The sequence below is a fragment of the Urocampus carinirostris genome, chromosome 8 (assembly GCF_059441175.1).
Source record: "Urocampus carinirostris isolate Australia breed hairy pipefish chromosome 8, RoL_Ucar_1.0, whole genome shotgun sequence".
Classification (NCBI taxonomy): Eukaryota; Metazoa; Chordata; class Actinopteri; order Syngnathiformes; family Syngnathidae; genus Urocampus; species Urocampus carinirostris.
Genome location: NC_142356.1, coordinates 8,148,822 through 8,162,652, shown reverse-complemented (window position 1 = coordinate 8,162,652; position 13,831 = coordinate 8,148,822). Strand labels below are relative to the sequence as shown.

The 13,831-nt window shown below is 42.4% G+C and overlaps 1 protein-coding gene across 3 annotated transcripts in view; it reads right to left on the bottom strand.

The window, feature by feature from the left end:
- The window catches only part of sgcz (sarcoglycan zeta), a 399,187-nt gene that overhangs the window by 115,729 nt on the left and 269,627 nt on the right, over nucleotides 1-13,831 (bottom strand). For all 3 annotated transcript variants that reach the window (XM_088342999.1, XM_088343001.1, XM_088343000.1), the window contains exon 3: nucleotides 13,303-13,404. In XM_088342999.1, the coding sequence (XP_088199125.1) occupies nucleotides 13,303-13,404 (102 nt within the window). The remainder of the gene's footprint in view (nucleotides 1-13,302; nucleotides 13,405-13,831) is intronic.

Here is a 13,831-nt window from a genome sequence, read left to right as displayed (position 1 = left end):
TCTCATTTGATGTAATGGTTATTGTTGAAATTGGTCACGGATTCGTGGATTTTGTCAGTTGTTTGTGGCGTGGTGTTAAACTCACTGTGTTCACTGTTTTGGATGAAAGTGGAGCTTGGACGCTTATTTTGATTTAGTGCCTTATTTTAAGTGTAATTAGACGACTTGTAAATCTTGTGCCATTTTTCATAATGGAAGAATATCTACTTTTACTTTATCGACTGTGTATAAGTTTGTTTTTCTATTTTTATCTAATGAGGGTAATTTATTTGTGAATCTGACTTTGCCTCACCAGACATAGCTTTTCAATAAAAAAGGCGATGCGGAGAGACTAAGGCAGAATGTGTCCAGGGTTTTAGCCGATCACGCCCTTTTGATGAGTTGAGATTGTCGCCTCTTGTCTCTCATGGTGTGTTTTATTCCAGAAGTTAGGTGATTGACCTGACACAAACAAAACCTCGTAAAACCGAGAGAAAGGCGGAAAAGAAAAGAAGGAATAGAAAAGATCATCGAAAGATGGAATAGAGACTCATAAAATCCAACAGAGATAGCAACTTCTAAAGCAGGGGTGTCGAACTCATTTTAACTCAAGGGGCCACACGATAGAACAAACATTCTGTCGGGGGCCGGACTAGTAGATTAAAGAGAAAGAAAAAGAGAGATAAAGAAATAAGAGAAAGAGGGAGAGAAAATGAGAGAGGGCGGGACAAAGAAAGAAAGAGAGAGAGGGAGAGAACATGAGAAATAAAAGATAAAAAGTCATGAGAGAGGGGGGAAAGAAAAGGAGGAAGAAAGATATCCAGAGAGAAATAGAAAGACAGAAGGAGAGAAAAGAGAAAAGAAAGCGCAAAGGGTAGAAGAGAGAAAGAGAAAAGGAAAAAAGGAAGTCAGAGAAAAAGAGGTTAAAAGACACATAGGGAGAAAGAGACAAAGAGCAACAAAGGAAGAGAAAAAGAGGGACACAGAGAGTGAAAGAGACAGAGTGGGAGAAAAGGGGAGAGAGAGAGAGAGAGAGAGACAGAGAGAGAGACACATAGAGAGACACATAGAGAGAGACACAGAGAGAGAGACACAGAGAGACACAGAGAGACACAGAGAGACAGAGAGAGAGAGACAGAGAGAGACAGAGAGAAAAGGAAACAATTAAGTTAGAGCAAAAGAAGTTAAAAAGACAGAGAGAGAAAAACAAGGAGCAACAAAGGAAGAGAAAAAGAGAGACACAGACAGTGAAAAAGACAGAGAGTGGGAGAAAAGGTGTGGAAGAGAGAAAGAGAGACAGAGAGAGACACACAAAGAGAGAAAAATACAAGTACAGTGTGAGAGGCACCTGGCTTTGGCAACATCAAGTGGACATATTTCAACCTGCAGCCTGTTTTCCTCTTGCGCTTCTCTGAGTGTTGTCTCGCGGGCCGGATTCAATCCCTTAGCGGGCCTGATCTGGCCCCCGGGCCGCATGTTTGACACCTGTGTTCTAAAGAAACCCATCGTGTCTGCAGCAGTAAAGGTTGTTACAATGTCCCTTTGGGGACAATTAGATCTTGAACTTTGGGGGATTGGACCCAAGCGCAGGGAAACAGAATGAGGGGGAGGCAAAGGTGTACTCAAAAAAAGCCAATGGTTTAATGAAGGAGTGTGAATTTTCTACATGGTTAAACATAGGAAGACCCTAAAGTTGAAAGATTGTCCTTGCCAGGAAACCCTCCCCCCCTTAAGGGGAGCAGTTAGGTCCTGGAATCGATGATCTTCTCCTATCTCCGGGCGGGCACATCGGAATGTTCCGGTTTACACCCCTCCCCTCAAGCTCTGTATCTCAAGTATTTTCAATAAAGGAGACGGTGCTGAAATCTGAGCCAGAATAGGGTCAGGGTTATGTCTCTTGTCTCTCTTTGCGTTCTATTCCAGGAGTTAAGTGATGGACCTGACACGCACGAAATCTCGGGAGCGAACCTTGTAAATCCGAGAAAAAGACAGGAACGGGATGGAAAAGCAGAGGTGGGAGATCATGGACAGAGACGAATCAAATTCAACAAAGATAGAAACTTTAAGAGAAAAGCAGTTGCGTCTGCAGAGGTAAAGGTTGTTACGAGGTCCCTTTGGGGACAATTATAGACCTGTGTCGGAAGAACGTACGTAAATATGTTGAAAAATGACTAGAAATGGACCTGCTCCCAGCGACCATTTTAAGAATGTTCAGGTTTAGGGGGGCTACAAGTCTCCTACGAATTCCACGGGAGTGCTCGAGATTAGAAAAGGGGTCGGAGCCGGGAATCAAACAGGAATCAGGACAGGAGAGAATCAAGGTCGAAAAGGCTTGCCTAGCGGGAGCTGAGGTTTGCAGACGGACTGACAACAGGTTTAAAAAAACATTTTAGAAAATGCAAAACTGCTTGTCGTCAAGTCACAAAATATACAAAAAGAGAAAAAAGGAATTTATTATGACATCCATTTCAGTCCCGTTGGTATTTTTATTGCACGGCCATTCAACGGAATGCATTCACCGCCTCTCTCCCGTTTTTTGCTCGACTTCCACCGCCAGCCTGCACAAAGACCCTCTTTCGCTTTTCTTTTCAATTTTTTTTCAATTTTGGCTTTCATCGCCGCTCGCCAAACGCATTCTTTTATGCGTCCTTGCAAGAAAAAAATGCTTGTCGCACTCCGTTCGCCACCGGTGGTCTGTGAGCGTGTTAAAAATGACGTTTATCCGCGTTTCGTTTAGAAAGAGATGTTTTTCCTTTAGAGGGGGAAGTAATTAAGTCAAGTCATGTTTATTTGTGACGCCCTTAATCACAAAGAGTCTCAAAGGGCTGCACAGACCACAGATTATTGCAAACTATTATGACACCATCCCCTGATCTAAAACCTACATAAGGGCAAAGAAAAAATCAAAAACCTCAGTATGAGTCAAGTCAAGTTTATTTGTGACACCCTTAATCACAAAGAGTCTCAAAGGGCTGCACAGATCAAAGACTATTGCAAACTATTATGACACCATCCCCTGATCTAAAATCTACATGAGGGCAAAGAAAAACTCAAACTCAAAAACCTCAGTATGAGTCAAGTCATGTTTATTTGTGACGCCCTTAATCACAAAAAGTCTCAAAGGGCTGCACAGATCAAAGACTATTGCAAACTATTATGACACCATCCCCTGATCTAAAATCTACATGAGGGCAAAGAAAAACTCAGAACCCTCAGTATGAGTCAAGTCAAGTTTATTTGTGACACCCTTAATCACAAAGAGTCTCAAAGGGCTGTGCAAACCACAGATCATTACAAACCACAGACTATTATAACACCATCCCCTGATCTAAAACCTACATGAGGGCAAGGAAAAACTCAAAAACCTCAGGTTAAGTCAAGTCAAATCATGTTTATTTGTGACACCCTTAATCACAAAGAGTCTCAAAGGGCTGTGCAAACCACAGATCATTACAAACCACAGACTATTATAACACCATCCCCTGATCTTAAACCTACATTAGGGCAAATAATACACAGATATTGTCAACATATGCTATAGAATAGAAGCGTGTTTTAAGCTTAGATTTAAACATTTCCACTGAGGTTGCAGATCGAATCTCAGGGGGAAGAGCATTCCACAGCCCGTGACCCAAAACGAGAATGCTCTGTGGATTTCTTCTTGGCTCTTGGGATCACTAGTAGACCAGGGTTTTCAGACCGGAACATAGGCGGAAGTTCATTCTGAGGGAGCAAGTCCATGCATGATTTGGCATACTACCAACAGTACCTTGAAATCACATCTTAAGTTAACAGGGAGCCAATGCAGGTTAGCTAAAATTAGAGGGCGTTTGAGGTCTCGGGGTGAAAAGGTAATGATTGAGATCGTAAACAAATAAAACGAGGACGAAAGAAGAACGGGGGCCTATTTCACAAAAAACGTTCAACAACCTTGACTTCGGAGTAGTGCGACGTTTTTGTTTCAGGGAATGAAGATTTAAGTCCGGTCAATTAAAGATTTAAGTCCAGTATTACCTGGCTCGGTGGTTCTTTAAAAAAAGACTGCATGATTGGAGCCCTGATTCAACGACAGGGCAGAAGGGACACGTCTTTGAATCCTTCTTAGATAGAAAGCTTATATGGAACCATGAACATGAAGGAAGGTCAGATGGAAGTAGGTAAGATAGTAAAAAGAGGGTATGGAAGGAAGAAAGGGACAAAAATGGAAGGGAAGGAAGGAAGAAAGGAAAAAAGAGGGTATGGGAGGAAGAAAGGAGGGAAAAAAGAGGATATGGAAGGAAGGAAGTAGGGGGACAAAGGAAGATACAAAGATAGTCAGGAAGGAAGGAAGGAAGAAATGAAGGAACAGAGGAAAGAAGCAACAAAGGAAGGAAAAGAAGAAGGGAGGAAAGAAGCAAGAAAGGAAGGAAGGAAGGGAGGAAAGACGTGAAGAAAGAAGGAAGGCGGGGAGGAAAGAAGCAAGAAAGGAAGAAAAGAAGCAAGAAAGGAATGAAGGGAGGAAAAAAGCAAGAAAGAAAGGAAAGAAGCAAGAAAGAAAGGAAGGAAGGAAGGGAGGAAAGAAGCAAGAAAGGAAGGAAGGAAGGAAGGAAGGAAGGAAAAAGGGTGTGGAGGAATAAAGGAAGGAAAAAAGAGAACATGGAAGGAAGGAAGTAGGGGGATAAAGGAAGGAACAAAGTTAGTAGGGAAGGAAGGAAGAAAGAAATGAAGGAACGGAGGATAGAAGTGAGGAAAGAAGGAAGGAGGGGGGAGGAAAGAAGGGAGGAAAAAATAAGGGAGGGAAGAAGCAAGAAAGGAAGGAAAAGAAGAAGGGAAGAAAGAAGCAAGAAAGGAAGGAAGGAAGGGAGGAAAGAAGTGAGGAAAGAAGGAAGGCGGGGAGGAAAGAAGCAAGAAAGGAAGGAAAGAAGCAAGAAAGAAAGGAAGGAAGGAAGGGAGGAAAGAAGCAAGAAAGAAAGGAAGGAAAGAAGGAAGCAAGAAAGAAAGGAAGGAAGGAAGGAAGGAAGGAAGGAAGGAAGGAAAAAGGGTGTGGAGGAATAAAGGAAGGAAAAAAGATAACATGTAAGGAAGGAAGTAGGGGGACAAAGGAAGGAACAAAGTTGGTAGGGAAGGAAGGAAGAAAAAAAAGGAAGGAACAAAGTTGGTAGGGAAGGAAGAGAGGAAGGAAAAAATGGTATGGAAGGAAGAAAGGAAGGAAAAAAGAGGATATGGAAGGAAGGAAGTAGGGGGACAAATGAAGGAACAAAGTTAGTAGGGAAGGAAGGAAGAAAGAAATGAAGGAACGGAGGATAGAAGTGAGGAAAGAAGGAAGGAGGGGAGGGAGGAAAGAAAGGAGTAAAAAAAGAAGGGAGGGAAGAAGCAAGAAAGGAAGGAAAAGAAGAAGGGAGGAAAGAAGCAAGAAAGGAAGGAAGGAAAGAAGGGAGGAAAGAAGTGAGGAAAGAAGGAAGGCGGGGAGGAAAGAAGCAAGAAAGGAAGGAAAGAAGCAAGAAAGAAAGGAAGGAAGGAAGGGAGGAAAGAAGTAAGAAAGGAAGGAAAGAAGCAAGGAGGGAAGGAAGGAAGGAAGCAAGGAAGGAAAAAAGGGTATGGAAGGAAGAAAGGAAGGAAAAAAGAGAATATGGAAGGAAGGAAGTAGGGGGACAAAGGAAGGAACACAGTTAGTAGGGGAGGAAGGAAGAAAAAAATGAAGGAACGGAGGAAAGAAGTGAGGAAAGAAGGAAGGAGGGTAGGGAGAAAAGAAGCGAGGAAAAAAGAAGGGAGGGAAGAAGCAAGAAAGGAATGAAAGAAGAAAGGAAGGAAAGAAGCAAGAAATGAAGGAAGGATGGAAGGAAGAGAGGGAGGAAACAAGCAAGAAAGGAAGGGAGGGAAGAAGCAAGAAAGGAAGGATGGAGGGGGGAGAAAGAAGCAAGGAAGGAAGGAAGGAAGGAAGGTATAGATAGATAGATAGATAGATACTTTATTCATCCCTGCAGGGAAATTCACAAGACGAAGGAAGGGAGGAAAGAAGCAAGCAAGGAAGGAAGGAAGAAAGGAAGAAAGGAAGAAAGGAAGGAAAAAATAAAAATGGTAGGGAAAGAAGAGGGTATGAAAGGAAGACACAAAGAGGGATAAAGGAAGGAATGCAGGATGAAAGAAAGAAGGAGAAAGAAAGACAGGCAGACAGTGAAAGAGTGAGAAAGATTGAAAAAGAGACTGTGAAAGAAAGCAAGAAATCAAGAAATCAATCAAGAAAGCAATAAATAAAGCAAGGAAGCACGTAAGAAAGCAAGGAACGAAGAAAGAAAGGACTTTTCGTAGAGAGCTAATGAGATATTTGATGTAACAACAGCAGGCGTTACTATGCAATGCTATGCAAAATCTGGCCAGCTAATGAACGCGGAGGAAAACAAAGGCCAAAAAAATGAAATGAAAACAAATGAACGGCTTCAGTTATCCGAGTCCGGCCACAGCTTTGAGTCCAAATGTTGTGCTTCTGCGATGGCTTCCAATTCAATTACGTCCCCCAAATGCTCCCACAAATGTCCCACAATTCCATTCTTTGCTGGGGCCGTTTTGCGGATAAAACGGCGAAAAGTCCTGATGATGTTGTGATATCGGAGAGCTGCAATCATCTCTCAACGTTTGTGACGCTCACATCTTTCGATTGAAAGATTTTTTTTCAGTCTCTTGCTAGCTTAAAGTCAATTTGTTGACATAAATCCAAGTTTTAGACCACCTAAAACCGGCAAAACAGAATCTAGTCTTTCCCTCTAAAGACAAGTTTTTGAAACTAATTATGAAGGGAAATTAATTTCATTGATTTTTGGTGTGACGTGAGTTGGTAAAGTGGAGTTTGAGGGTGGATGCAGAAGGGAAGCGTATATGGCAGATTAAAATTAAGGACTTTTTCCCATTTCTTGCTAGCTTGAAGTCAATTTGTTGACATAAATCCAAGTTTTAGACCACCTAAAATCAGCAAAACAGAATCTAGACTTTCCCTCTAAAGACAAGTTGTTGAAACTAGCGAAAATTTTCAGAAATTAGTGTCTCGATTCAGCTTCAATGTCTGACTCACATGTTCTAAGAAGAATATATAAATATGAAGGAAAATTAATTTTATTGATTTTTGGTGTGACGTGAGTTGGTAAAGTGGAGATTGAGGGTGGATGCAGATGGGAGGAGTATATGGCAGATTAAAATGAAGGACTTTTTCCCATTTCTTGCTACCTAAAAGTCAATTTGTTGACATAAATACAAGTTTTAGACCACCTAAAATCGCCAAAATAGAATCGACACTTTCCCTCAAAAGAAAAGTTGTTGAAACTAGCGAAAATTTTCAGAAATAAGTGTCTAGGTTAAGCTTTAATGTCTGATTATCATATTCCAAGAAGAATTTATGATTATGAAGGGAAATTAATTTCATTGATTTTTGGTGCGACGTGGTTTGGTAAAGTGGAGTTTGAGGGTGGATGCAGAAGGGAAGAGTATATGGCAGATTAAAATTAAGGACTTTTTCCCTGTTTCCTGCTACCTTAAAGTCAATTTGTTGACATAAATCCAAGTTTTAGACCGCCCAAAATCGCCAAAATAGAATCGACACTTTCCCTTTAAAGACAAGTTCAGATTCAGATTCAGATTCAGATCTACTTTATTGTCATTCTAGTACACGTGTATACAGAACGAAATGTCGATGGATCTGACTCCCACAGTTTCCCTCAGTGTCCTTCAGTGTACAGATATAAATAAAGCTGTATTGTGTTATTTACCATAGTGCCGATAGTGCAAGAAGAGACGCTAACCAGATGTGCAAGATGGGCAGTCAGGTTAACAAGTCAGGTACACAGTACCATTATATTGTAAACAATAACACTGTAAGTAATAACACTGTAAGTAACAATAGTGCAGAGATCAAATGTGCAAGGAGTGGCAAGCTATAAAAAAACTGCCACTAGTGCAAAAGTCAAATTAGCAGCCGTTTAGATTTAAGTTAACTATATGTTAGATTGACCATTTAACAGTCTAATGGCCAGGGGGACTAGACTATTGCGGAGCCTGGTGGTCCTGCACCGCACACTGCAGTACCTCTTCCCAGAGGCTAGCAGAGTGAATAGTCCATGATGGGGGTGAGAGGGGTCCCCGGTAATGTTCTTAGCATGGGATAAGCAGCGCTTCTGGCCAATGTCCTGAATGGAGGGAAGTGTAGTCCCGATTATTTTCTCCGCTGTCCTCGTTACCCTCCTCACACTACCCCAGTCGGTAGCGCTGCAGCCTCCACACCACACAGAGATACAGCTGGTCAGGATACTCTCTATGGTGCCCCTGTAGAATGTGATGAGGGATGGTGGGGGCAGGTGGGCTCTCCTCATCCTCCGCAGGAAGTACAGGCGCTGCTGTGCCCTCTTAACCAGAGATGCAGTGTTCACGGACCAGGTGAGTTTGTTTGTGATGTGCACCCCTAGGAACTTGATACTGCTGACAACCTCCACAGCCTTGTTGTTGATGCAAAGTGGGGCATGGTTGGGCTGGTTTTTCCTAAAGTCGACAATGATCTCTTTAGTCTTGTCAACATTCAGGACCAGGCTGTTGTCCTTGCACCAGCCCACCATCTGCTCCACTTCCTCTCTGTAGGCCAGGTCGTTGTCGTCCCTGATGAGGCCCACCACCGTTGTGTCGTCAGCATACTTCACGATGTGGTTTGTGGCGGACCTAGGGGCGCAGTCGTGTGTCATCAAGGTGAACAGCAAGGGGCTTAGGACGCAGCCTTGGGGGGAGCCCGTGCTGAGGTAGATGACATCTGAACTGTTCTGACCTATCCGCACAGATTGGGGTCTGTCACAGAGGAAGTCCAGCAGCCAGTTCCGCAGGGGGGTGTTGAAACCCAGAAGCCCCATTTTGTCTACCAGATGTTGTGGGATGATGGTGTTGAATGCTGAACTGAAGTCCAGGAACAGCATCCGCACATGGGTGTTCTTCTCCTCTAGGTGTGTCAGGCTCAGGTGAAGCGCAGAGGAGATGGCATCCCTGGTGGAGCGGTTTGTCCTGTAGGCAAACTGAAAGGGGTCGAATGAAGAGGGGAGACTGGAGGTGATGTGCTCTTTAACTAGTCTCTCGAAGCACTTCATTATGATAGGAGTCAGTGCAACGGGCCGGTAATCGTTGAGTGATAAGATCTGGGTTTTCTTTGGCACTGGGATGATGTTGGCAAATTTGAAGCATGATGGTACTTTGGCTTGGTCTAGCGAGGTGTTGAAAATGTCTGTTAGTACACAAGCCAGCTGATCGGCGCACTCCCTAAGTACCCGCCCCGGAATGTTGTCCGGGCCTGGAGCCTTCCTTGTGTTGACCCTTCTCAGGGTCTTCCTCACGTCAGATGAGTCCAGGTGGAGTGCTCTTTCGTCCTGATTTGGAGCCGCTTTCACTGCAGGGGTGCTGTTTTGTGCCTCGAACCTACCAAAGAAATTGTTGAGGTCATTCAGAAAGTCCATGCTAGTGTTCTGCACTGGGGTGGTGTTTGGCTTGTAACTGGTGATGGCCTGGATGCCTTTCCACATATCCCTGGTGTTGGTTGTGCTGAGGAAACGTTCCTGAATCTTTTGACTGTACGTTCGCTTTGCTAGTCTGATGGCACGGTTCAGGTTAGCCCTCGCTGATAACAGCGCCTCCTTGTCACCAGATCTAAAGGCAAGGTTACGTACTTTTAGTTGATTGCGTATTTCAGCAGTCATCCAGGGCTTCTGATTGGCACGGGTGCATATAGTTTTGTTATTGCTGACGTCTTCTGCGCATTTACTGATGTAGGCTGACACAGAAATGGCGTACTCATCTATATTTATTTTGTTGTTGTAAGTGGCAGCCGATTTAAACATGTCCCAATCAGTGCACTCAAAGCAGTCCTGTAGTGCCTCCATAGCCCCCTCAGACCACACCCTCACCTGCTTCACTGTTGGTCTTTCTCTTGTTAGCAGGGGCTTGTATGCAGGAATTAGCATAACAGAAAGGTGATCTGATGAGCCTAGGTGGGGGCGGGGGGCTGCTTTATATGCACCTTTGATGTTTGTGTAGGCCAGGTCTAATGTGTTCCTACCTCTTGTAGCAAAGTTTACATGCTGATGGAAATGCGGGAGAACTGTTTTCATATTGGCCTGGTTAAAGTCCCCCGCCGCAATAAAAATGCACTCAGTATAAGCATGCTGCAGTTCACTCACAGTTCGGTAGAGAATGTCCATTGCCTCCTTCGTATTAGCGCTGGGGGGCACGTACACGGCCGTAATGATGGTCGCGCTGAACTCCCTCGGTAAGTAAAACGGTCTGCAGATCACCGTCAAAAGTTCAATGTCTCGTGAGCAGTGATTCGAGATTATCTTCGCATTTCTGCACCATTTATTGTTTGTGTAAATGCATAGACCGCCGCCCTTGCTTTTGCCGGTGAGCTCGCCGCTTCTATCAGCGCGGAAAGCAGTTAGCCCCACAATGCTAACCGCGTCATTCGGGATAGATGAGTTTAGCCATGTCTCCGTCAGAATCAAAGCACAACAGTTCGTCAACTCGCGGTTCGATGAGAATTCCACTTGTAGATGGTCCAGTTTGTTGTCCAGGGAGCGGACGTTGGATAGGAAAATGGATGGTAGAGGCGTTTTGAAGGGTTTAGCCTTCATCCGAGCCGTTAGCCCGGCCCGACAACCTCGTTTCCTTCCCCGGTCACAGCGCTTCCGCTTGCCACTTTTACTCGCTGCTTTGTAGGCCTCTGGCTTCTGTTGACGTAGCACTCCGAGGCTAAGTAAACACTCCAGAGTGGTCGTCGAAATTTGCGCTGGATTTCTGGATGTTCGCATATCCAGCAAAAAACTGCGATCGTATATTAATCTGCAGTTAGAGTTGTCTTTGTTCGCCCTCATAGACTGAGTCGAAGATTGGGGTTTTTGACCAAAATGTGAGAAACTGTCGGGAGTTGTTGAAACTAGCGAAAATTTTCAGATATAAGTGTCTAGGTTAAGCTTCAATGTCTGTTTTTTCATATTTTAAGAAGAATTTATGATTATGAAGGGAAATGAATTTCATTGATTTTTGGTGCGACGTGTGTTGGTAAAGTGGAGTTTGAGGGTGGATGCAGATGGGAGGAATATATGGCAGATTAAAATTAAGGACTTTTTTCCATTTCTTGCTACCTAAAAGTCAATTTGTTGACATAAATCCAAGTTTTAGACCGCCCAAAATCGCCAAAATAGAATCGACACTTTCCCTTTAAAGACAAGTTGTTGAAACTAGCGAACATTTTCAGAAATAAGTGTCTAGGTTAAGCTTCAATGTCTGATTCTCATATTCTAAGAAGAATTTATAATTATGAAGGGAAATTAATTTCATTGATTTTTGGTGCGACGTGAGTTGGTAAAGTGGAGTTTGAGGGTGGATGCAGAAGGGAAGCGTATATGGCAGATTAAAATTAAGGACTTTTTCCCATTTCTTGCTAGCTTGAAGTCAATTTGTTGACATAAATCCAAGTTTTAGACCGCCTAAAATCGGCAAAACAGAATCTCAACTTTCCCTCTAAAGACAAGTTGTTGAAACTAGCGAACATTTTCAGAAATAAGTGTCTAGGTTAAGCTTCAATGTCTGATTCTCATATTCTAAGAAGAATTTATAATTATGAAGGGAAATTAATTTCATTGATTTTTGGTGCGACGTGAGTTGGTAAAGTGGAGTTTCAGGGTGGATGCAGAATGGAAGAGTATATGGCAGAATAAAATGAAGGACTTTTTCCCATTTCTTGCTACCTTAAAGTCAATTTGTTGACATAAATCCAAGTTTTAGACCACCTAAAATCGGCAAAACAGAATCCAGATTTTCCCCCTAAAGACAAGTTGTTGGAACTAGCGAAAATTTTCAGAAATTAGTGTCTCGATTCAGCTTCAATCCCCAGGATACAGCATTAATCCGTCTCATGACGGTCCAGAAAATCGTAATTAGCCAATATGTACCAATCCCTGCATAAAAATCATTAATATTGTATATACATACCGAACATCAGCAACAAAATGGTATGTAGTAAGAAGTATTTATAAATATGAAAGAAACATTAAATTTCATTGATTTTTGGTGTGATGTGAGTTGGTAAAGTGGTGTTTGAGGGTGGATGCAGAAGGGAAGAGTCTACGGCAAAAGACTATCAACTCTTGCCCCCCATAACAAGTTGTTAAAACGAGCGAAAATTTCATATAATCAGAAATTAGAGTCTAGGTTCACCATTTTTAGATTCACAGATTATTATGGGTACAGTACACCAATTGTAATTATGAATATATAGTATTATAATTAGCCAATACTGCATGTACCAAACCCCACAAATTGTATATATATCGTAAACGTGACAACAAAATAGTATAATGAAGGTAGATGCTACTAAATAGAAAGAAAAATGACATTTGATTTAGCTTTGGTGTGACAAGATTTTAGTTGGTACAGTGGAGTTAGTGGATGGATGCAGTTGGGCGGAGGAGATGGCATATTGTAATCAAACTGATACTAAAACTTACAAGGCTTGTCATAATTTGCTTTAAGATTCAGGATCGTCTTTTTTGTCATTAACATAAAATGCTAACATCTCAGGCTTTGTTTCCATAGTTATCATGTTTTTGCTTCTCCCTTTAGCATGACGGCAACTCCTGAGACCCCTAGAGCATGAATGTAGAACAAAAAAATTCAGCTTTGTATTACTCGCAAAGTCTTTATGAAGCAGTCGAGACTCAGAACTGAACAAAGAGAGAAAGGCATTGTGGGAAGGAGTTCAGACAATAGCATATATATGACGCAAACCAATAAAAGACCAGCATCTTGGAGACAAAACACGTCATCTTCACTAACATTGCAAAGTTTGAATTTAGTATGTAGTATGTATGTAGTATTGTTGTGGTTTATGGGAGTCAGGCTTGACATAAGGAGAACACATTAGTTTAAAACGGGAAATTCCAGGCTTGTTTCTCCCTTATTTAAATGTCAGCGAATGTTATTATTAATCGCCTCGGGCTGCCAAGTAATTACATTCTGCTTGGCGTGGAACATGCAGTCAAATCAGGAATTTGGATGTCAAGCCGACCCCAATAAACGTGGTAAGCTAGTGACATTGTAGCAATAACTCCAAAAATCAAAGGAAAAAAAAATATAAACTAAGTGGACATGTTCACATCAATCCAGGTTGCTAGCAAGCCTTTATTGCCACTCACTTGGCAAAACACCGACGCCGCTATCGGTGTGTGAGCGTGTGTGTGAATGGGTAAGTGTGAAGCGCATTGTAAAGCGCTTTGGGATGTCTTCAGTGACTTGAAAATAGCTATATAAACGCAATTCCCATCGACTTACCCTCCGTGACTGGATCTCCTTGACGTATAAAGGCAACAGGAATTCGGAAACGCCCTCCAGTCTTATTCCTTCTTTGGTCACTCGCAGATTGCCCATTCCTTCCTGGAACGAGAGAGAAGAAGAAGAAGAACATTCCTTAGTCTTTCGATCAATTTAGGCTAACAAATAAAATATGTCGTGTCACGTATCATTGGACAGCTTAGACTCTTGGAATTTCAGATATCATGACCATTTCAAAATATACTCATCAGAGAAACATCACCATCAGGCTAAAACATGATAGCCCAAAACAATAAAGCCGGGATAGCCCACCAATAAGTCCCCTGGTAGCAAAGAGAAGTCAAACATTTACAACTGTTTCACAATGTCTCATGAGATGAAATTCGGCAAACATGGAGGACTGTCCAAAGAATCCGTGCAAAAATTCTACTCCAAAACACACAATAATATCGACAGATGAAAAAAAAAAATACCTAAAAGTATTTCTGCATCATTGCACGTTACTCGTTGTAGTCTGTTCGTTTCGCCA